The sequence below is a fragment of the Saccopteryx bilineata genome, chromosome 5 (genome assembly GCF_036850765.1).
Source record: "Saccopteryx bilineata isolate mSacBil1 chromosome 5, mSacBil1_pri_phased_curated, whole genome shotgun sequence".
NCBI lineage: Eukaryota > Metazoa > Chordata > Mammalia > Chiroptera > Emballonuridae > Saccopteryx > Saccopteryx bilineata.
The window spans coordinates 31,811,865-31,837,918 of NC_089494.1; the positions used below are offsets into that span (position 1 = coordinate 31,811,865).

The following is a 26,054-nucleotide window of genomic DNA, read 5'->3' on the forward strand; positions in this document are numbered from 1 at the left end:
AATAATTGAAGTGTGAATATAATATGACTTATAAAACTTTCTTTTTCAAAGAGTTTGGATTCTGAAAAGCCCACGGAACCAGTAAAAAGATCTCCTCTTCGCCAGGAAACAAACATGGCCAACTTTTCTTATCGCTTCTCCATATACAACTTGAATGGTAAGATGTAATTGGAAATAAAGTGTAAAATAGCATAATAAGTTATATAATGTAGAAGCAATGCAGCTGCAATTCCAAATAGCTCAACATAAAAATAATGTGTGTAACTTGACTTAATTTTTCTATTTCTGTGTATTTTATTACTAATTTGATGATCACAGAAGAAAACAAACTGGAATATAGCTAAAACAATTTTCTACCTGCATTCACTGGGGAACAAAATTTTTGTTGCATCCACAAAAACACTTGTTCTTACCTAATTCGAGTGTGCTGATCTCAAATCTGACATTAGTTTTTCTCTGTAAGCTTCAGTTTTTTTGCAATTCAAGATTTTAGGTTTTCATCTTATTGTAAAATGGGCATCATCTTTGTGAAAATATAATAATTTATTAGTGCAATAAATACACTAATACACTAAAAGATATGATTGCATCAGAATTTGTCTACAATTTCCAAATAGAACATATTAAAACACTATTTTAATCATAAAATTTGCATTTGTAGCTCTTGCGTTTGTGTACTTGTTGAGGACAATCTCATTTGATGCTCCAGCAGTAGTCTGCTCATCACTAACAGCTCCAAGATTTTCGGGAAACTTATCAAGATGACTGTTCAGGAAATGAATCTTTTTTTTTTTTTTTTTGTCTTTTTCTGAAGCTGGAAACGGGGAGAGACAGACAGACTCCCGCATGCACCCGACCGGGATCCACCCGGCACGCCCATCAGGGGCGACACTCTGCCCACCAGGGGGCGATGCTCTGCCCCTCCGGGGCATCACTCTTTTGCGACCAGAGCCACTCTAGCGCCTGGAGCAGAGGCCAAGGAGCCATCCCCAGCGCCCGGGCCATCTTTGCTCCAATGGAGCCTTGGCTGCGGGAGGGGAAGAGAGAGACAGAGAGGAAGGGGGGGTGGAAAAGCAAATGGGCGCTTCTCCTATGTGCCCTGGCCGGGAATCGAACCCGGGTCCCCCGCACGCCAGGCCAACGCTCTACCGCTGAGCCAACCGGCCAGGGCCTCAGGAAATGAATCTTAACGCTCATGTTACATCCAAAGTTGCAGAAAGCCAACAGCATCCTTTGAACCAGAATTTCATAGTTTTCTGCTTTTTTGTTGCCAAAGAAGTTCTTTGTAACTGCCACAAAAGACTGCCATGCTGCTTTCTCCTCCTTATTCATCTTCCTGGCAAATTCTTCATCATGTATGAGGGTGCAAATTTGAAATCCATTGAATACACCTGCTTTTATCTTCTCGAAAGCCAAGGCAGGAAAAGCAGAAAGAATATGTTGAAAGCATTCACTTTCTCTATTCAAAGCCTGAACAAACTGCTTCATTAAGCCAAGTTTGATGTGAAGTGGAGGAAAAATGATCATGTCTCAATTAACTACAGGTTCATTCACAATATTTTGCATCCCTACTTCCAGAGCTTCAGGTTTCGGCCACTCCTTCTGTGCCCAGTTTTTCTCCCAAGCTCAGCTGTCCCACAAACACAGAAAACAAGGATACTTCGTGAAACCTCTCTGTTGTCCTAGCAGGAAATTTACCATTTTAAGATCCACACAAACGATCCAGTTATGCTCCTCATACTTCAGAAAGTCGAGGACAATTTTTATGTCATTATAATCTTCTAGCAGATGAGTTGAATAACCAGTTGGAACCGCTGCATAAACATTACCGTTGTGTAGGAGAACACATTTCAGACTCTGTTTAGAACTGTCAAGAAATAGCTACCATTCTGTTGGACTGTAAGTGGTAACACCTAACTGGCTGAGAAAACTAGTGATATCATGACAGTAAACAAAGTGTTTGTCTTCGGGGAAAAAAGTTCACAAAAATTTGTTCATGCTTCTTGAAATGGGATACTTTAGCTCAGTGGTCCCCAACCTTTTTTGGGCCATAGATCGGTTTAATATCAGAAAATATTTTCACGGACTGGCCTTTAGGGTGGGACCAATAAATGTATCACATGACCGAGACAAGCATCAAGAGTGAGTCTTAGACCAGCGCTTCTCAACCTGTGGGTTGCGACCCCGGCGGGAGTCCAACGACCAAAACACAGGGGTCGCCTAAAGCCATCAGAAAAAACGGACTGGTACCGGTCAGCGGCCTGGGGGTTGGGGACCACTGCTTTAGCTGAGGGGTGAAGTACATTCTTTTCTTGAAGCCTGGAGGCTAATACTCAACTGTTTTCTTTGGTAGACCCAAATCTCTTACTAAGTCATTCAATTCGGGTTGGCTAAACTGCTGAGGGGTTGGCATCAGAAGAAGACCCTTCAGATTCTACAACCATTTCCTCATGCATATTATCAAAATACACTTGATCACCATGTTCACTTTCTTCATCCTTAGAAGAAATAAAACCATTGAAAACTGGAACCAGGAGTGTCTCAGTGTGGGATAGGTCGTATTGCTGAAGGAATATCAGGATATGTGATCATATGCCATTTTTTTCAGATATATTTTTTTTATCAGATAATTTTTTACATTTAAAAACAACTACAATTATGTAAAAGTGATGTTTGTAAAACATTAATTGCCTTGTGTTCAATCCAAGAGTCGTTGCCCTTTAACTCCAATTTAAAAACCAATGCATGCCATTAACTGTAACAAAAGAAATTAAAATTTCATAAAAACTGGAGCATGCACCAAAAAACGGATTTCAGTTTTGGAATCAACAATGCAGAAATATATAGAAACAGTTCTAAAACCTCATGCAACAGAAAATGAAAAAACAAATTGTTCCCCAGTGAATTGACAAAGTACGTACTCAGGTGGAACCCCACAATAAGTAATAAATTCCAGTGAAGTTGTTAGTAATTTTAAAATAAGCCTTTCTGCTTTATTTAATTTCCTCTGCCTAGTCAGTTTTATAGTATTTGAAATTGATGTTTCAATCTATAATTTTTAAACATTTTATTATTATTATTATTTTTTTTTTTTTGGAGAGAGAAGAAAGGGAGGGGGAAGAGAAACATCGATTTGTTGTTTCACTTATTTATGCATTCATCGGTTGATTCTTGTATGTGCCCTGACTGGGGATCAACCTGCAAACAGCAGATCAGGTGGAAGCTCTAACCGGCTGAGCTACCCAGCCAGGGCCCAGTCTGTAATTTTTCAAGCCTTCCATTTATCTTTGTGCCCTCAACTCTTTGGGTAACATCTCTATCAGGGAACTGATCATAGTAACAACTAGAACCTCTCGTAATAAGTTGCATTGGGGTTATACTAAAAACTAGGGACAGTATAATTTTTGCATTATTTTTACCTTTCAATTTATAATAATTCTTCTCTGATATATAAAGATGGACTGTTTGCTTCTAAAATTTTCTCTTGAAATGTAAAACAATCAAAACTGTTAGAAACACTATATTTGAGAGGCTTTAGGCCCAATAGGATGATTTTTTTTGCTTCTTCCTTAACATTAATTAACTTATTTATAATATAAGTTATACATTCTGATTCAGTTGTTCTGGAAATATCATATATGTTATCCATTGCAGAAGCTCTGAACCAGGGAGAGACTGTGGATCTGGATGCCCTGATGGCCGATCTTTGCTCGATAGAGAGGGAGCTCAGCAGTATTGGTGCAGGAAATAGTAAGCATCAATTCACAGAAACAAAGGCCACTCAGAAATTACCTCCTGGCCGACATACATCAAAACACGGCACCTTGAAAGGATTGTCGTCTTCATCTAATAGGATAACTAAACCGTCACATGCCAACTACTCCCTGGATGACATTACTGCACAGTTAGAACAGGCCTCCTTAAGCATGGATGAGGCTGCTCAGCAGTCTGTACCCGAAGATGCTAAGCCTGTAGTAACTAATCAGCATAGAAGAACGGCATCAGCGGGCACAGTAAGTGACGCTGAAGTGCGCTCTATTAGTAACTCCTCTCGCTCCAGCGTCACTTCTGCAGCTTCCAGCATGGACTCTTTGGATACTGATAAAGTAACACGCCCACAAGAACTGGATTTGACACCCCAGGGGCAGCCTATTACTGAGGTAAGTACATGGAACTTTTTTCCTTTGTATTTTAGTATTAAAATAGGAAACATTTTTTAAACGTAGTTTGAAATAACATTCTTATTTTTTTCTACATTTAAAATTTATCCAGGATACCTCCGAAGCTAGGTTTTTAAATCACTACAAAAGTAATGTATCACTAGCTACGACAATGCCACAAAGATGATTAAGATTTAGTTTCTTCAGTTTTATTCTTGTGACTATATGAAGTCTTTGAATTAATGTTAGTTGTTTCACATTAATAAAAAACTTGAAATGTGTTTTATTTTGACATTTTACAATTAGTATGGCTAGTAAGCTGATAATGATTGCTTAATGTATGTTTATTATAAAATAACAACTTAAGAAAGACTCATTCCTATTGTAGTCCTGTAAGATTCTAGATTTTAGGGTTTACTTCATTTTATTATCAAAGAGTTGGTGTGGTGTATTGAAAAGAATCACTGAACTTAGAATCAGAAAACTTGGTGCCAAGTGTTTTCTTTGCCACTCACTACCCATACAACCTAAATGAGTTTATTCAATGTCTGTGAGCATAAGTTTCTCGTAAGAGGAAGCTAATAGTACATGGCCTGCATGCCTCAGACGGTGGTTCTGAGTCAAAAGCCATATACAGGTTGGGGCAAAAGTAGATTTATAGTTTTGAGTACATGAAACACAATTTATTCTTGTATTATTTATTAATTATTGTATTAGTAAACCTAATTTTGCCTCCACCTTGTACATGAACAGATTTTTAAAGATGAAGTTTTCTGGATTTGATGGGGATAAGGATAAGGAATGGATTTGTGATCAAATAAGTTTAGAAAAAGTTGGCTTCAGTGAAAATGAGTTCTTCATGGAGTTCTTTTCATCAAGGAGAGGGCAGTTTTGTTATAGGGTAGCAACAAGAAAGAAGAAAATCAATGGGGACCAAATAAAGCCAGGCTTCCATTCACTTTGTATTTACAGTTCCCTCTAATATGGGGTAAAATAATGTATTTATAAATAGCCAAAAGGTAAAATTTTAAAACATTGTTTAATGAATTGCACAGAAATTTAAATTTTACACCTGTTGATATTATTGATTTCCCCCCATTGATTTAATGTATTAGGTTACTTCTTATCACTCAGTAACTCTTGCTACCTCCCACTTACCTAGTTTTATTTTAGGTAGAATGGAGCACAAGGGAAGCATCAATTGCGATAGCTTGGATATAAACCAGTTTTACTGCTTCTGATGAAAGCAAATTATGTCAATCTAAAGGATAAACTTTAGTTTATTTGAAGTGAAACTTATCAAAGTGGTATATATTCCATAGAGAACTTGAAAACTGATTTCTACCTTATGATACTAAGTAGCACCAGCTACTTAGTATGCATCTTTCATGTCCTTTAGATTTACCTGTTGAATATGAGCACCATTTTATTAGGGATGTGCTTTCTTGTTTCTTTTTGCTTTGTATACTGATATTCCTTCTTTCCATTCAGATTATTTATAATTGAGTCAACATGCATGGGGACAGGTTAATCACTCAGGATGTGTATGTGTGTGTGTCCACCTGTAACATACTCTCATTGTAGAAGTTCATACAATAAAAAAGCAAGAAAAGTGAAAACTCTTCTCCCAGCAGACACTTCAGATGGTATCCAGTGGTATCCATGGGCAAGAATATCAATTTTCAATGGTGTTGTGTTTAACATAAGGCCTTAATATAAGGGTTTGGTGAGTAAGCCAGAAATAAAGCAGGGAGAGGAGTTAAGGTCTTCTCTATTCAGCCTGTTCTTTTGCCTTGCCCAATGGGTAGAAAAGTAGTTTGACTGGAACTTGCTTCAATACGTTTTTAGGGATGTAGTTTGTTTTGATTCATATCTAGAAAATTGAGGGAGGCTTACTAGGTCCCAAACCCATATATCAAATTATCCCTACATATAGTTTATAAAAAACATTAGTTTTACATGCATATGGAACTTAAAGAGTCAAATGGTTCTGTAAGACTTGTTACAAAAAACACTGTTACCTACACATACACACACACACACACACACACACATATTCTGTTCCCAGAGGTAAGCACTTTCTGCCCTTTTAGGGTATTTACCTCCATATCATTAACTCTGTATTTATATCACTACTTCTTGATTTTTTTCAGTTGCATATATTATCTGCTGACTTCACATTCTGGAAGATTAGGAGCTAACACTCTTTAGACAACTTCCTCCACTTCTCTCCTCTTATTACCCATCATCCCAATGTATTTTGGTTGAGTTACTGCTGTTCAGTGTTTATATAATATTATCATGATTATATTTGCAACTTACTTCTAAACTCTGTATACTTTTATTACATTTCCATTCTGGGACATTATATTTTGCTTTTCCTGAAATTAATAACTGTCTTTAGATTTTAAGATACATCTTTTTTTTTTTTGTATGTTTATCACTATTTCAACTCTAAACTTTCCCCCAGTTGATTAAATCTCTTATATATTTTAAACAAGATTGGTATTCTGTTAATTTCATCTTAAATTTTTTTTTCTTTTGGAGTCTTTGGGGCCATTCTGAGGTCTTTTCTCTCAAATGGGTAAGGCTTCTTCAGAGAAAATTCTTCCCTTTCCCTGCCAGAGGGCGTGTGCCTGGCTGCCAGAGCTTTAGCAGCCAATTTATGAAAGAAGGCGTGAGATTTGGGGTGGCCCTCAGTGTTCAGTATGAGAACTTCCATTTAATCCTTCTAGGTCAGGGGTTTTCAACCATCAATTTATTGACACTTAGGGCTAGACAACTTGTTGTGAGGAACTATCCTGTGCATTGTAGTATGTTAAGCAACATCCCTGTCATCTACCCACTAGGTGCCAGTAGTACACACACACAACCTCCATTTGTGACAACAGAAATGTCTGCAGACATTGCTACATGTTCCCTGTAAGGCAAGATTGTCCCCATTTGAGAATTTACTACTTTAAGTACAAAGTTAATTAGCAGATCTGGGAAGTGACCTTAAATTTCCCTTCTCCTGGAATTTATTTACTAGAAACTTAATAAATATAGAATGTTTTCAGGTAATATTACCTGTTGTAAATTGACCCTTGATTGATGAGTGCATATGGATCAGGAAGATGGTGAGTGAACTTTAGAAGCCTATGAAAAGACACAGACCTTGACTTCCTGGTGTGCAGTATGTGATTCTTACAAGTTAGCGTGAACACACCTCTTGAGGGGCCCTGGAACCTACACTCACTAGCTCTTGTAACGTGCCACCAGTTCCTGTGGACCAAGAAGTTTTTCTAAGCTAGGTGATTTCTGTTCTTACCTGACACGATCTCTTTGTCAACGATGGTCCCAAAAAGTCTCCTGGTGGACAGTTCAGATATCTTCTGAAGATAACATGTCTAATGCTAATGTGCTGTCTTTGTCTCTATGGAACTAAGTGAACCTGATGCCAAGCTATTTTCTATTGGGTCCCGTCAATGAATATCAGTCTGAACCTGAGACCACTGCTGGTTGGCGAATAGAGGAGGGAATCTGAAAATTAACTGCATTCTTAAATATATTTTCAGCCAATCTTCCTGCTTTTTAGTTCCACCTTCACTTCTGCTGCTCTGGAGACTTTTGAGGTTGCATAATGTAACTTTGGGGTGCTCCTCTGCTTTTCTCCAGTGCTGACTTAGCATTCAGATTTTCTTATGCCTGCTGAGTTGGTTACCATTCAGCCATATGCTTTCTGGCTTCCAAAATTTTTCATGTCTTCTTGTGAGTCTGTCATAAAAACAAACCACACAACAAAACCCTTCATTTTATTCTCTTTTAGTAGAATTTGGGGAGGGAGTGGAGCTACCTCATTGTCCATTCACAGTTTCCCTCTTATGTCTACAGTCTCTAGACCTGGAAGACCCAAGGTACAGTTCTCAGGTTACCTTTGATCTTATGTACTGACAAATCCCAATTATTACAATTTTTTTTAGCAAGATACAGGCAGAAAGGGAGAGAGATAAGAAGCATCAGTTCTTCGTTGTGGCATCTTAGTTGTTCATTGATTGCTTTCTCATCGTGTCTTGATGGGGAGGGGACACTCCAGCAGAGTGAGTGACCCCTCAATCCATTGACCTTGGGCTCAAGCCAGCAACCATGGGTCATGTCTATGATCCCACACTCAAGCTGGCAACCCCACGCTCATGTCGGCAACCTCGAAGTTTCAAACCTGGGCACTCGGCATCCCAGGCCAATGCTCTGTCCACTGCGCCACCACCTGGTCATGCCAAATCCCAAATCTTAATACCCTATTTTACTTATTTAAGACACACCCCCCCCCCACATTTTCATATCTCTAAAACAGTGGTTCTCAACTGGGAGCTACTTTGTCCCCTAAAGGACATTCAGCAATGTCTGGAGACATTTTTGGTTGTCAACGATATAAAGGTGCTACTGGTGTGTAGTGGGTAGCGGCCAAGTGTGCTGCTAAAATCCTGCAATGCCCATGACAGCTCCCACAACAAAGAATTATCTGACCCAAAATAATACCACACGTAAAGGTGGCATCTATTACTCACTGTGTGCAAAGTGGCAGTTACCCCACTTTGTGTGAAGCCTTCTGTTGACAAGCAGGTACCAACATTAAGGCATCTTAGATTCAGTGAAATACAGGATTGTTAGCCAGCGTGTCCCCTGAACTCCAGGCTCATACATCTTATCTTTAATTAACATTTATCTCTATTTGGGTGTCTTAACAGGTAGCTCAGATTTAACTCATCTGTAACTGAAATTACTATCTTTTCTCTCAAACTTATTCCTTTCACAGTCTTCTCCATCTCAGTTAACAGCTATTTTGTTTTTCCAATGTATCAAACAAAAGATTTTGTGTCTTTATCTACTTGTTTTTCTTTTTACCCTCCTGTGAATCCAGCAACAAATTCTGTTCCCTTTACCTTCAGAGTATGTTCAGAATTTTATCGTTTCTAACTACCTGCCACCAAGCCAACATTACCTTGACAGATTTTTGTGAAATCCTACCGCTGGTCTTCTTGTGTTCATCTTCCCCTACAGTCTATCATCCACACGACAGCCAGAGTAGTCCTGTTAAAAAATAAGTCAGATCTTGCTCTTAATGTTTTCAGACCTAAAATCCCTACAGTGACCTACATTCTGGGCCTTACCAAATCTGCTTTCCTGTTACTTGTGCCCCTATTTTCCTTCTTCCCTCCTCCCTTACTCTGCCAGACACTGCCTCTAGTTGCTCTTCGCCAGAAGTCAGAGCCCACCTCAGAGCCTTTCACTTGTCCCCTGCCTGAGCACCTTCCCCATGATAGACCGACCCCTTATTACCTTCAAGACTTTGCTCAAATATCACCTTCTTTGATCACCGTATTTTGAAATTGAACTCCTCTTCATCTGCCTTGTGATTACTTTTTATCTATTCTCCTTTATATTTCTGTTTATTTTATCAGTATTTAACATATTGTGTATTTTACTTTTCGAATTCTGTTCATCTGTCCCCTTCCACTTGAATATAAACTTCATAAGAAGAGAAGGATTTAAAAACTTTTTTTTTTAGTTCCTGATGTATCCTTAGCACCTGGAGCATTGTTTAGCTCATAAGAAGCACTCAGATATTTGAATGAACAAAAATGCACGTATTCAAACAATCTTGTCTAAAAGGTTGCACTCTAAAGTTGTCAGTATTATTTTCCCTCAAGGTGGCAGATGGAGTGCCACAAGTGAAGTAACTTGGGAAAACACTGAAGAGTGAAACTTGTTTTTTTCCAACTGGGTTCTTTAGAAGCAGTAATTATACCTAACTGTTTAAGGGAAATCCAGGACAGAACCGTTAGTTTCAGCTGCAGTTTAGTGACATTAGAAAAAATCAATTTGAGATTGCTTTTATTTCTCAATAAAATAAAATGCTCCTGTAGCTTGTGGACATGAGTTGTCAGACTGCCCGTCCTAAAATAAAATGCCCCTGTAGCTTATCTTCCTGCTGCGGGGTCTCGGAAAGCCGGCAGAAACAGCGTAGGACAGTTTCATATCAGGAAGAGTAGGTCTTTTCTCCAAGTTTCTCTTTCTTGATCTTGCTGAAATATTGTGTTTCCAGGCACTTCACATGTTACTCCATTTAAGCCTTTCACCATCCCAATGGTAGGGGCATTATACCAGAGAAGAGATAAAGTAGACAAATAACTGAAAAATCTGTATTTGAATTTCACAACTAAACATTTGCCTCCCAATTTTTATCAATATCTTAAAAATAAAGTGAAGCTGATTATTAAAAATAATTATTTCCAGAATGTTAAAGAATGTTTTAGCATAAAAATATTTTCTATGGATAAATATAGAAATAAATTATAGAATGATTTTAGTGTTGTTATGAAACCCATCAGTAATGTTCATTTGCTAATTTTTTGAAATGCAAATTCATTGTACTTGAAATAAATTCTAATAGAGACTCCTGACTGTGACCAATGTGAAAAAACATTGCAGCTGATTTTCTCTCTTTTTTGTGGTATTTTTATTCACATTAACTGATTCAACAATATTTTTCAATAAGACAGCCATTTGCAAATTTAAATGGCAATTGCATGTTATAAATTTTATATAAAATAGGGTTTACTGATAAAAGGTTAATGCTACATATAATTTTATATTTATTTTCTGATGGGTTTTAAACTAGTGAGTCCTCTGAATTTGGAATTTTATACATAAAAATATTTTTTAAATGAAAATCTTTTAAAACCTATTACTGTACTTTATGGCAGATTCAAAAGGTTTTTGACTAATTTTAAGAAAACTTGATTGTGTTATAAATATAATGATAGGAAAATATTTTTTGTATCTGAGCTACTTACACTTTTGAATATTATCGTTGTTTCCCTCATCTGTAGAGGCTTTATTATTACATGAAATAGTTCCTGGATATACTCTTATAACCAGTAATATGCAACATAGCATGTCATAGCTTCAATGCCATTCCTCTACAGCACTTCCTTTACTTTTTGAACTGTTTTAAGAATTAATGTGTTTAGAAATTTTGAGGTATTGGAAAGAAAACAGCAGTTGCATTTACTGTAGCATCAGGGAGAAAACCTCACTGGCATTGAAATCCATTGAATTATTTTTAGCAAACAACCTTTTGATCTGGAGTATTAACTGGGTGGGAGGCAAGCACAGGGCTTTCTGAATCTTTGAGGCCTACATATGTAAAAATTGGGGCTATTGATTGGTTTATCAATTGTTGCAGCTTACATTTTTCTTAAAATTCTAATGGATGTATTGCTACATCTCACAGAGATTTGGTCACATGTACCAACGTGGTGTTTAATTCTGGATTTCACTGGCCTAGCCTAGTGAAGTTAATGGCAGAGGAGCTGTAAAGTGAAAGAGGAGCTGTAAATTTGGGAAGAGCCAGGGAAAAGAAAGAAGTTTCTAGTTCTCACAAGCACTTTCCAAATGCAGTAATTCTCCCAATCAACACTGGCATAAGTGCCCTGATTCTTTGTGTATTTCATAGAAATCTGTGTAATTTTTTTTCCCTGAAGAGGTAAAAAGGCATTTTTATTTGGTTTTAGGTCAATTTTGTTTTTCTCTTTTCTCTGATGTTATGGACGACTAGGAAAGGACCTTTTTTTGAATAAGAGAAGTATATTCATCTGTTTTTAAAATTAATAGGGACTATAAAATATAATAATAGTTTTAAAAGCATTCAAATATTTACTGGATATAGAATAGTTGTTAAAAGGAGAAGAATAAAGAGAAGAGGGGGGAAAGGAACAATAGCAGCTGCTATATTGAATGCTTATTCTGTGGTGAGCATTGGGGCGTACATGTCTTAACACACTGAAGCTGCCTGGTGCCTTGTGGAATAGGTACTGCAATTGCCTCTGGTTCACAATGGAAGGGACTAAGGCAGAGAGTGACTAAATAACTTTCCCAAGGACTTGAACCCAGACATTCTTGTATAGCTCATACTGCAGCACCATGCTGCTTCATTACAGAATGGAAGGAGAATCAAGACAAGGCTAGACTGACTGACCAGCCCTCTCTGATCCAGGCCTTAGAGGCAGAACTTGCATGGGCAGAAGAAAAAAAAAAGGCAAAAAGATTTATGTGGTAACATCTCCATCTTGTGGTGGTTGTTAGTATATTCCTGACTTTAGTTAAAATTTGTTAATGCAAAGCTGCCTCTAATCTAAATGTATTGAGGCTTAAGTAAAATTCAGATGAGGGCTGAATTCTAATTCTAATAAAATTTTATATCTAGCGGTCTTTGCAGATAAATGCAGTTATTACCCCATTTGATACATAGAGAAACAGGTTAAATAATAAGTTCAGAGTCACATTGCTAGTAAATAGCTGCGCTGGAGTCCAGCCCTAGGGTCTCCATTCTTACCCATCATGTTGTGCTTTTTTTGTGTGTGTGAAAAGCACATACACAGGCCAGGAAAAGAGGAATGTCAGTCTGCTTTATTGAAACACTAATGTGTGTTTGCAACCTCCATTTTTTCCAGTTGTAATCTACGGTGTTAGCTATCAAAAGGAAGTGCTTTATTTTGTAATCATGACTTTGGTACAGGCCATTTCTTGATTCATGATTTGGCTCCTGTGTTCAGATCAATGCTTTTCCACCCCCACCCCTCACCCCTGCCCAAGATTCTAGCTTGTAAATGGCACTTCATTTTAACATTTTCCAGGTTCAATTCAAAAAAGTAGTGAACCATAACTTACTTTGCAGAATTTGTGGAGAGTTTTTGAGAGATTGATGGAGAATTTGATAGTTTTATAACAAATGGAAGTTTTGAAACTGAGAATATTTAGAACAAAGTTTACGTGGAGAATTGACCCTCAAATTTCATTTTTATTTTGTCTTGAGCATAACTTTTAGACTTAATGTAGTGATGAAGAGTAGATAAAAATTAGATTGGGAGAGAGAAATATTTTTATAGAATAGTAAATATTTTGTGGAAATAGATCTTAATTAACATTAGTTTATATCATTTGATAATCTCTTTATCTTTATTAATGTAACAACATTTAATCTTTGCATACATACAATTTTCTATCTGTTTTTGTCACTTTGCATATATATTTTCATTTTTGGCTAAGGATGTGTTGAATTTTAATATCAATAACTATATTGTTTCATACTGTTTAACATGGTACATAGGCAGTCATTTCTTTTTGGACACTTTAGATTTAGATTTTACTTTAAATTAATCAGTAAGCATTAGGAAATAAAATGTTAGCTGGTGTGAGAGAATAGATTTTATTTTAAACTTTTTATTTTGAAAAAAATGTCAAACTTACAAAAACATGAAAGAAGAGTACAAAGAACTCATGATACTCATTCAGATTCACTAATTTTTTAACAATTTGCCACATTTACTTTATTTTTTAAACATCTTTTTTTTCCTTAACCATTTAAGAGTGAATTGATTGGCATGTATCATACCCCTTTAGCCCTTAATATGGCAGTCTTTGTTTCCTAAGAATGAGGATATTGGCAATATAGATTTGATAGGCCTCCTATAGATGCAGTGATTGACACAGTGCTATAAAATATGTTCAAGAGGAAATGTAGAGGAAGGAAAGTAAAAACAGTCTTCATCTGGCCAAGCATGTGTCATGAAGTTCAAAAATAAGTAGTTATTCATACATTCTGTTAATCATTGAGCGCCTAGGTGCTGCACTGGCCTGTAAGTTATAAAACTGTGAACATGATGCACAGTGTCCTTACGAGGTTATAAATTGTATGAGGAGAGAGGTGTGAAGATAGACAACCAAACTAACAGTTTCAGTACAATATGGTGAATAGTATGATAGGAAAGATAGAAAATTTTGGTTAAAAGGTCATTGATGACTTTGAGAATGAATTACAGAATGCAGTACAACTCAAAGATTTGGAAAAGAAAGATGTGTGCTAGACTGTAGAGAGTTGAGGGGTAAGTGGAGGAGGTACGTACACTATAGCTGAATTCAGGAAATTTGGCAGTGAAAAGCAGAAAATAGTTTAAAAAGAGAATACCCAGGAGACTTGATTATTTTTCGGTCCTTAATAAGCTGGACTAATTGAGTATCGAAGACATATGCTAGAGAGGGGGTGAGTAGGATCTACGCCAGGGGTAGTCAACCTTTTTATACCTACCGCCTACTTTTGTATCTCTGTTAGTAGTAAAATTTTCTAACCGCCCACCGGTTCCACAGTAATGGTGATTTATAAAGTAGGGAAGTAACTTTACTTTATAAAATTTATAAAGCAGAGTTACAGCAAGTTAAAGTATATAATAATAATTACTTACCAAGTACTTTATGTCAGATTTTCGCTAAGTTTGGCAGAATAAATCTTTATAAAACAACTTACTGTATAGTTAAATCTATCTATTTATATCAATACTTTGGTTGATCCGCTACCGCCCACCATGAAAGCTGGAACGCCCACTAGTGGGCAGTAGGGACCAGGTTGACTACCACTGATCTAGCTAGGACATGCTTAGCTTTGGAGGGGAAAAAACATATTTACTCATATAGAACTGGAGAGAAGGATGAGAATATGGGTGTAGTTATAGGATGCGTTTTAGGAATGAAGATCCTCATGATAGATGGGTGTGATTTGCTTAGTAATGCGAGGAGTGAGATCATGTGAAGAGGTGGAAAGGTGAAATTAGAAGCTTGGAGAACTTGGAAACTACTTAGAACAGGCTTACAGGGAGTGGGGAGGAAAGATAGTAGTGCTGAAAGCAGTCAAGGCCCAGTTGAAGTTCAGAGCATGAATTGTAATGGACAGTGTTTCTGTATGGTTCTCCCATAGAGCTCTGCTGTACAAAAGTAGAATGACATCCTTAAATTATCAACGTTTAGAATCATCTGGTTCTTACCTTTTTTATTTTTTCATAGTATGATGAAAGCTACATGCAACTTTTCATTGCCATTTTATTTCAGCTATTCATTTCAGTGATCTTTTCTCTTCCTGCATGCTGATGAGAACTGCCCTTTTCCACCTCCTTTACCTACCATTTTCTTCCTTCCTGCATTTTCACAGCATGCTATTTCTCTGAGATGTCCCAGCAAGCAGGCCGAGCGGCATACTGACTTCACAGAAGAACAGGCTGACCTGACAGCTGTAAGTTCTGTAAACATGTCCACAGGACTACTTCAGTGTCAAGGAAGAGCAATACAGTCTCTAGAACTTCTGATCGTGAAACCTTGTTATAGACCTCAGTTTTCTTAATTAAAAATTAAACCACACTTAAAAATAAATGAGCAAAAGCAAATGAGCAACTGTATGATATAGCACCATTGAATATTACTTGATACACATGGTAAGATTATATAGTTTGTGGCATATCTAATACAGAGGAGTTCTATATTGGAACCTGAAACCACATGCTTTCTTTTTTATTCTGAAATTAAAGGCTTTTGTAAATTTCTTAAGATATTAACAAATTTAGCTTTTTTCAGAATAGGGATATCAAGTAGAATGATTTTTCTGCACTGATGTTTAACTGAAAACCTAATTTATTTTTATAAAAAAAAATGTATCCTCTGGGGTCAGTAGATACCTGGTCAGTGGATGCTCAGAGCTGCACTGTTTGCACCGTATGGTAGCCACTAGCTCTAATGGCTATAAGCACTTGAAATGTAGTTAATCCAAATTGAAAGGTGCTATAAAGATAAAATATACACTGGATTTTGAAGATTGTGTATTAAAAAAGAATGTGAAATATCTCTTAATATTTTTGTATTGATTACTTATTGAAATTATAATGTTGTAGATATTTTCAGTTAAATAAAAGATACTGATATGACCTTAACACATGATTTCCTTTTTTAAAAATGTGCTTACTAGAAAAATTTAATTACATTCGTAAGCTCATATTATATTTCCATCGGTCAGCACTGCTTCAGTCATCTGTGAAGCATTAAAAAATCTTTGACCTCGACCCAGCTGAATCAGATTCCTCTGACCCTCTCTCTTTCCCTCCTCTTTCTTCCCACGCTCCCTTCTTCCTACCATTGAAAAATATGGTGGTAACCCAGTGAATTGATTTTACACACCACTAATGGATTATATATCCTGTATATGGGAGAAAAAACTTCTCCAACCCCTTCCCTACACTCGTAAGCATCAACCACACTTACTGTCATGCTTGTGTTTTCATCTACTTGTGTCTTTTTTTTCCTTGGGAGAGAAAGACATGTATGTGCCCTCACCGGGAATCGAACCGGCAACCTCTGTGTTTCTGGGCAACTCTCCAACTAACCGAGCTATCCAGCAAGGGCTTATACTTGTGTCTTCTACCCAAGCCACAGTTCTCAATCCTTTCAGTCCCAGTACCCCCATTTTATAACAAATTATAACACTATTTTTACTATTCCAAATGAAATTGATATAGATAATATAACTTATGTAGCTATTTTTAATGAATTTAGTGTCCTAATGCCTAATCTGAAGGAGAAATAACAAAAAAATTAATTTATAGTATAAGGTATTTATTTACTTTAGTTTTTAATTTTTTTTACAGAATATTTTTTACAGGAAAAAGAAAGTAGAAATATGAGTGGACTTAGAATTAAAGCATGTTATGATAAATTTTAGGAGATATAATACTTGTATATGGTTATAGGGAATGGGAAATGATCGTAACTGAAGTAATAGTGATAACATGCTGAGACAGTTTATAGACCATCACAGAAAAGAAAATGAGGAAGTACCAAGTTCTTGTAAATGAGCTGAATCTGACTTATAATTACACAATGACAAAATCATTCCCTGCCCTACAACATTGGGATGAGGCAGTGATAAAATGATTTTAGTATTTCATTTTTTACAATATAGATTTCTCATGGTACTATAAATATTTTAAATAAGACAATATATAAAATATTTTTAAACGAGCTTTATTAATGAAGCTCAGTGAGATACCTGCATTTTTGTCTTTTCATTAATATACTAGTAATTAGGTATTAATACTGTTAGGAGGAATTTCAAATCTCTCCTGTTGTTTACTCGCATGGGACTGTGCAGTCTGACACTTAGTTTTTGGTACTCACAATTCTTACTTCTGGTTAGGTTTCCATTGCTGAAATGATTTTCTAACATAAATAACTCCTGGTAAATTCCGAGGAAAAGAAAGAGCCGGCTTCCTTCATTTTATTTACATGGTATATAGCATTCCTAGAAGATTCATTGAAAATTAAAATTATACATAAATACTTCATGTTTATAGGTAATATGGAATCTAAGCTTAGGTTGTTATAAACAGGGTTAGCTACTTGTATGATTCTCATATAAGGATGTTAAAAATTCATGTGTAATATGGGACTTTGGTTATTATATGACATTGTTCCATGCTTACAGAACATCTAGCTTTTCTGACTTCCCTCCCAATAAATACCAGTAATGCCATCTTCTCCATCATTGTGGCAGCACAAAATATCCCCAGTGTTTTTTTTAAATGCCTCTTTGAGGGCAGCACTACCCCCATTGAGAACCCCTGGTATCTCTACTCTCTGTCTACTCCTCACCCCAGCTGCTTTCACACATCCGCTAAGCTTTTTCAGAGAGATTTTACTGAGCTCCTAACTTTGGGTTAGGTAGCCCACCTCCTATACTGCTTGTTCCCATACCACTTACCACACTATCAGGGAGTTGTCAGCTTTCTCCCTACTAGACTCTAAGCTCTGTGAGAGCAAGAAATGTCTTGGTCATCTTTGCATCTCCAGTGCTTGGCATGATTACAGGCTCAAAGTTGAAACCTATAAATATAGTAATTGAATAAATAAAAGAAAGGGGAAAAGGGAAGAGAGTAAGAAAACGGGCTAATAAACCAGTGAAATGGATTGAGAGTAAGTTCTGACTTTCTGGTGTCAGTGGTGAATGAAGGACAATATAAAAAGTCCCAATCAAATGAAGTTCTGCGTTTTTATAACCAGTAAGTAACATGTACCAGGACTGAAGGCTGATTCAATGACATGTCCAAAGCACTGCGTCTTACTGTTCTCAGTCCTACTACTGCACACACTCCGCTCATCCCTTTTGCATCTTTCCCCAGTAACCAGTCCTTCTGCCACCCACACCCCCTTCCTGAGGAATTGAAGAGCTATGTAGGACTGGCACTAGTGGGGAAAGTTAGATAAGTATTTAATGAAGGGAGGAATTTGCTGCTTCTGATTTCTAGATTTCCAGGGGGTTTTTCCTGTTACAAATGCTTGTAGCTTAGATAGAGGGAACATAGAGGCCTGGCCTTGCCCTAACGGTGATTAAGCAATGAATAGCTATTGTATATATGTCTCAAACAGAGTCATTTATGGTCATGTCCACTTATTACTTGTGATCTCATTTTCTAGATGTGCCATATTTTGGAGTCACCAACTGTAATGACTGTCCTCTTTTTATTTTAAGCTATTTAAACCTTGTAAAAATTTTAAATGAATTCTACCGTAAGAGTCTTCAAATAGGTATTCTTACTGATCAGAGTATAGATTATTTTAGTGATTTGAAATCTTGTAAGATTTTTTTTTTAAGTTTAAACTTTAACTTAAAGTCTGGGATTATATTTATGAAATAATACTTTTGATAGGCTGAAGCAGATTTATTTTTTAAATTTATATACAATTATCTAAATATTAATGTTCCACTCATTTGGGAAATATTTTTCTGAGAAAGTAAACTTTGTGAATAAGATAAATAGGAAAGAGTTTTCAATAAGTTATTTTCTATATGTTTAACATATATAATTGTATAAATATCAATACTTTTTTCCCCCATTACGTGTGATAGCAAAAAATGAATGGGAGTAAGAGCAGTGAAAGTTATCATTGCTCTTTTAATTGTCATTCCCAGTTTTCACCTTGGTCTTTACTGATTGTTAACCTCAAATTAAATTGAATTTTTTTGGAAATTTCTGCTTACATAGTGTCTATAGATAAGCCAACTAATCCTTATCTTCAGGTGAATTATACCATTTAGGTAAATGATGACCTAGGGATAATTGTCTCTGTTCTTGTTGTCTATCTTGTTAGTATTAATCTTGATGAATATATTCAATATTTTTTAACCTTGGGTTTCTTTTGTTGTTGTTCTTTTTTTTCCAGGAGTGGGCGAAGGGGGCTGGTGTGCTTATAAGGTTCATCTTTAATTAAAACAAAGCTAAAAAAAATACAGGCAATGAAATACCATATATAGCAAACCTAACTCAAGTGTAGATATTAAGTTAATATTATTTTCTGTAACTATTTCTAATCTTAAGTACAAGGGGTCCTCGAGTTACAACGTAGTTCCGTTACTATGACAGTGACATAACCTGAGTTTTGGTGTAAGTCAAAATACACCCTAGCCTAAGTCACTTACCTATCCTAACACAGTTGTAAAATCATAACCTAGAACAGTGGTAGTCAACCTGGTCCCTACCGCCCACTAGTGGGCGTTCCAGCTTTCATGGTGGGCGGTAGCAGAGCAAAGTATAAATAAAAAAATAGATTTAACTATAGTAAGTTGTTTTATAAAGATTTATTCTGCCAAACTTAGTGAAAATCCAACATAAAGTACTTGGAAAGTAATTATTATTATATGCTTTAACTTGCTGTAACTCTGCTTTATAAATTTTATAAAGTAAAGTTACTTCCCTGCTTTATTCATCACCATTACTGTGGAACCAGTGGGTAGTTAGAAAATTTTACTAATAGAGATACAAAAGTGGGTGGTAGATATAAAAAGGTTGACTACCCCTGGCCTAGAACATTAAAAACACAACTAAGCCACAGAAAAAGAATACCGTGTATTCTTCTGCCACACACAACTAAACTAGTTCACTCATGTAGTCCATAAGTACGATGCTAAGGGTGTAAGCCAAAACACATCTTAATTTTTTTTTAAGTTTTTATGCGAGTGAGCATAGTAAATTTGAAATGTCATATGTCAAGACTGTCATAACCCGAGAACCCCCTATAGTATGTTTTATTTGTGACAAAGAACTTTATTAGAGTGGATGCTGCTCTGATGTTTATTTACATAAATTAAAAGAATTTGTTTCTCAAGAATAACTTGTTATACAGTTAGGTTTGTAAAATATAATTATAGAATATTTTCTATGACTCCACTTAGCTGTACCATGTATTGTTTTAAATGGAGGTTAACAACTATATAGCATTAAAACTAATTTGGAATTATTTAGGAGAGGCAAGTCTGAATTTTATATCAAAGCAGCTGTAATTTATACTATAGAGCAGGGGTCTCAAACTCAACTCAGCATGTGGGCCGCAGAGCAAGATCACAGCCGTTCGGAGGGCCGCACTAGGTCTACAAAAGGCAACTGTTACGCAACACTTTTCTCACTGCAGTTGAAAACAAAAAAAAATCAGTACAACAAGCACAATCGTACATGCAGTTTACTCAGTGTCACAAAACGACCAGAAACTGTAGTTCGCATCACAACTGCTGTTAACTAAGCTAATATCTAGCTAGGATGCTAGAGAAATGAAAAATACAAGTAGGCCCCTACGCTTACTTAATTTTATCCAAAATATTTTGAACTTTGTGGATTAGTCTGCGGGCTGCATGCGGCCCACGGGCCGCAAGTTTGAGACCCCTGCTATAGAGTTTAAATAGTTGCATAAACACCTTACAGCGTGTTATTAAAAAGTAATTAAGGGGGGAAGGGTAGTTAGGGGCTATGTTATTCACAGTCATTTTAATGAAAATATCTTAATTGTTTGAATTAATTTAACCAACTTAAAGTAACACCTTGAAGAAGTTTTAGAAATGATATAGTCTTATTCTCCTCATAAGAGTATTCTATTTAAAGCTGTACAGGTCTTTTGTTGGCTGTACAAGAGGAAAGAATATATTTGTCATTGGTCTGTGATGCCTGTTTATTTGTGCTGTGTGCACAGCACTCACAAACACTGCCCTGGAAGACAGACTGGTTCTGTGATCTTTGCAGTGTGATCCATTTTCCCAGAGGGAGGAATCAGCAAGCGTCAGCTAGGATACTCTGCTGGTATCAGTGATGCTGGTGCCTTCCTTTTCTCTTTTTCCCCATTTTAAAAAAAGTTTTCTTTTGGACACATTTCAGTGAGTTTAGAGAAAAGATATGAGATTAATAATAGAGAATATTCTTGCTTTGTCTACTTTATATTTTAAACACATAAAACCACTGACTTCTGTTGCCTTTTTTGTTTTTCTCTCTTTCTGCACAAGCACTCCTATCTGGACAGGGAAACCTCCCTTCTTCTGAGAAACATTGCAGGAAAACCTTCTCATTTGCTGACCAAGGTGATACTTCTTCTTTCCACCTGTATGTAAATATTTATTGCCTTGTAGGTAGAATATAATTGCTGATTTTGATTACACTCTCAGATTTCTTAGATTGTCCTTTCTTGTTTCAGCACCATTGTGCTGAATAGAGATATTTCTTTCTCTTACTAAAGGTAATTATTTTAATGACTATTAGAAAATACTGAGAATAGAACATATTTTCAGTTAATTTTCACTAGTTTTCAACTTTTGTAAGTAGTAAGTACCTAACAGTCTTTCCAGGTATGTTGTGCTTTTTCTAGCTTAACATTGTATATCAGTTTAAAGTCTAAAAATCATTGCTATTAATTTTAACTTTTACTACTAATGGTTATCCATGCTGTGAGTTATTTTTTAGCAGACTTTGTTTTCTGATTCTTGTGTATATTATCAGCATTTATTTAATTAACACATTTGTTTATATAAACAGAATCTTACTTTACATTAGCCTCATCAAGTTCGAAGAGAATGTTGAATTTTAATTTCTCAGTTCTTCATTTTCAGAATAGTTTGAGGGTGGTCCTGCTAGATTTTAATCAGGCTGGTATTCTACAATGTTAAATCTTTTAGCCATTGTCATCACTAATTAATGATAACAGGAAGGAAGCTGACTGAATAGCTTTCTCCTGCCTTTTTTCAAATCATGTCTTTACTTCATTATCTGATTTAAATAATGTTAAATTCAAGAATGTCAGACTTGGTTTCTTAAGAACATACATAGTAATTATAGGTAATGTCTCTAGTTTGTTATTGTATCAGAGAGTTTTTTAAAATTAATATATTCTTAAACATACAAACTTGTGAAAGAAGATGATAAAGCTAAAACTAAAATCTCCATGAGAAGCAGTTCAAAGAGAAGACCCAGAGACAGCAGTGAAACCTTTTTATTTGCTTGAGTTTCTCTCCGTAAATCAGATTAGGAATGTGTTAGCAGTATCTTAAAGATCGGGGAAATGAAGAAGTCTAAGCAGTAATAGGCGTGTACTTTGTAACCATAGCAAAGTTCTTTCCTTTTCCTCAGCTCTTCTATTTACTCTCTTTCTACCTCAAATTCACACTCACAGCTTCAACTAGCATCTCGCGTCTAGATCATTTCTCTCTACCTGAGAGCAGCAGATTTCCAGATAGCCATCAGGCATCTTCCTGGAAGATTATCAGCACCTTGGATCCCGCAAGTCTTTAGCTTCCATACCCTGAGCCTCACAATTTATATTCACATCTTCTTTTGACATTTGTTTCTGTTCAGAATGCTGCCATTCTCCCAGGCGCCCAGGTTTGAGCCCTCTACCATTCTTGGCGCCTTCCTCAAAGCTCTGGTGAAGCTCATGGTAATCTGCAGGGTTTATTGAGTTCCCCCAGCCACTTCACTCCCATTGCCACCACCCTGAAGCCACTTTTACCTTTTACCAGAACCATTGCACTTGTCACTGGACTCTTGCACCCCTCCTCCAGTCCACTTTATACACTGCTCACAGACTAAGTATAACATTTTATCATTTCTATTGCTTATTTATTCAACAAATATTTGTAGAGTCATGTACTGTGCTAGCTGATGGGATATAACAATGTATAAAATAGGGCCATATATCCCCTGTCCCCTCAGGAGCTCACAGTTTTCTTATGAAGATAGATTTTAACACTAACAAGCAAGAATGTAGACATATTCCATGTTCAGTGCTATGATGGAAGGCTACATATCCTTTAGACAGTAAAATCAGAAAAGACGCTTCTAAGGGGGTGACATTTCATCTAAAGCTTGAATGATGAAAAGAAGCCATTGTGAGGGTGAGGGGAAGTGGTCCATGTAGATAGGCCTGGGGAAAATAGCTTGGCATATTTGAGAAGCTGAAAAAAGATTCTGTTGCTGGAGCCACAATAGTTGAAAGAAGAAAAGAGTGTACCGATACGGATTTGGAGAGGTAGGCAGGAACCAAATCATTGGAGGCATGCTAAGGAGTTTGTATTTTTTTTCTGAGTGCTATGGGAATCTTGAAGAGAATAACTTCATCCATTCAACAAATATCTACTGAATACGTACTATGTGCCACACAGTGTTTACAACCCAAAATACAGGTGAACAAAACAGTCTACCTACCACAGGGAGAATTGTTCTTTGCAAGTTTTGGATAAATGCAGTCAGTAACTTCTCATCTCTCTCTGCCCAAGAGATGGTCATACCAACTGCAGCATCAGTTGTTCCCCTACTCAGATCCCATCTTCTCCCATTACCCAAGTGGAGGCATTACTGTATATATGGTCAATACCTGCCTATATATCATCCTTACATACAATAAGAAATTTGAGCAAGAATGCGACTCAGTAGCATAGAACCTAAATGTTTAGGGTGGGGTAGGGAATGGAGTCAAGGATGAAGTGGCAGAACTTCCTAGATAACCTGAGCCATGGGGCCTCTCAATGTCAGTGACCTCTCTACCAGGCTGTTTTGAAGCTAAAATGAGGTTAGACCTCTTGGATATCTCTTGTGTGGCAGTTTGTTCTCCCTACCCAAAGAGTATGTGCCCACATTACTGAGTCTCCTCTGGTCTGCACTTGTCCAAACTAGGACATTGCAACTTCCAGTAGTTAGTACACAGTAGAATGAACAGAACAGCACTGTGCTTAGGCCAAGGTAGCAAAGAGAATGTTGCTGTTTCTTTTTCCCACACCAATCCAGTTGTAACTGTACCACTGTTTTTGACATAACTATCCCACCTGGCGTTCTGAGCTGGGAGCCTCTGCAAAAAAAACAGTTTCGTCTAGGAGTGGCAATTAGTGCCAGCACAGGACTATTTGCTGCAAATGAGAGCAGTGGGCAAAGGACATTGCTGATGCCCTTATATCTCTGGATATCATTCTAAAAAGCCTTAAATTAACCTCCTGATCTGGTAATGCATATTTGTCACTATTTATTTATTTCTTTATTTCTTTATTTATTCATAGGACTTATAACTGACACATCTATTTTTTTTTTTTTTGTATTTTTTCTGAAGTTGGAAACGGACACAGTCAGACTGACTCCCGCATGTGCCTGACCGGGATCCACCCGGCACGCCCACCAGGGGGCGATGCTCTGCCCATCTGGGGCATCGCTCTGTTGCAACCAGAGCCATTCTAGCGCCTGAGGCAGAGGCCACAGAGCCATCCTCAGCACCCGGGCAAACTCTGCTCCAATGGAGCCTTGGCTGCAGGAGGGGAAGAGAGAGACAGAGAGGAAGGAGAGGGGGAGGGGTGGAGAAGCAGATAGGCGCTTCTCCTGTGTGCCCTGGCCGGGAATCGAACCTGGGACTCCTGCACGCCAGGCCGACACTCTACCTCTGAGCCAACCAGCCAGGGCCACACATCTATTTTTTTATTTTGTCTCTCATTAAATATAAGCTTAAAGAGAGCTGCCATCATGCTGTACTCCTGCACTCTTATCCAAGCCTGCTCAGTCTCAACAGATATCTGTCAAATGGAAGAATGGTTCTTTAGTGAGCATCAGTTTGCAAGAACTGCTCAATGTTGACCACCATCTTCTTTGCCTCAGAGAAATAAAAATGCTACTATGACTGAATATCTTTTATTTTTGACAAGCCGTTTTTATTTACTGCTATTCCAAAAGTTTGTGTTATAACCCTAGGACAAAAGGAGCTGTTATATTGTAAGTGGAAAGAGCAAGTAGTCAGTTGGTAACTGCCTGTATAATCTTAGAAAGAGTTAGTCTTTCTGGGTCTTAGTACAGTGAATTTACTATTATTATTATTATTGAGAATTAAATGAGACACTATGTGTAGCAAGCCAATTAGTGTGTGACAGGTTTTAAGGTGTTTAGTTAATGTTCTTAGTGATCATTTCATGATTTCTTTAAGGGGAGAAAACTTGTTACTGTTTTGGCTCTAAGCAGTTTTATAGACTAGACCTTTTTTGGGCCACAGACAGGTTTAATATCAGAAAATATTTTCATGGACCGGCCTTTAGGGTGGGATGGATAAATGTATCACGTGACCGAGACAAGCATCTAGAGTGAGTCTTAGACGGATGTAACAGAGGGAATCTGGTCCTTTTTAAAAAATAAAACATCGTTCAGACTTAAATATAAATAAAACGGAAATAATGTAAGTTATTTATTCTTTCTCTGTGGACCAGTACCAGTCCATGGCCCGGGGGTTGGGGACCACTGGACTAGATCATTTCATGGGTATTAAACTGCTTATCACTCCAAGTTTTCTTTATATTTATTTCATTTGTGTAACTGTTTTGTTGTAATCTGTGAAATAAATTAGATCTCAAAAAAGCTGCTAACTGCTCTTTTGGCCCCTTAATTTCAATTGGATTTGTTCTGAACGCACAAAGCCTTAATAATTTCTTAGTTGAAGGAATTCGCTGGCCGTCTCTTAGCAACTGAAACTCTTTCTGTAACTATTCTGATTTTTACACTGAAGACAATGCTCTAACACTTTGTAGCCACAGCATTGGCTTTCATTTAATCATAAGATCTTCACCGAGTTTTTGTCCTTTATGTAAATTTGAGGAGGCTTGGCATTTGATGATTATTGATAGCCACACAGGACTTTTTCAGGTAGAAAATGGGTTGTCTCTTGCTTTTTTAAGAGAAGGGGCAGGCGAGTAAGTTAAGT

The 26,054-nt window shown here is 36.9% G+C and overlaps 1 protein-coding gene across 1 annotated transcript in view; it reads left to right on the plus strand.

Annotated features, from left to right (window-relative positions):
* RAPH1 (Ras association (RalGDS/AF-6) and pleckstrin homology domains 1) overlaps positions 1-26,054 on the plus strand; it is a 97,682-nt gene that overhangs the window by 41,188 nt on the left and 30,440 nt on the right. The window contains 2 exon segments of the mRNA XM_066278806.1: positions 52-157; positions 3,655-4,160. Of these exon segments, the coding sequence (XP_066134903.1) occupies positions 52-157; positions 3,655-4,160 (612 nt within the window).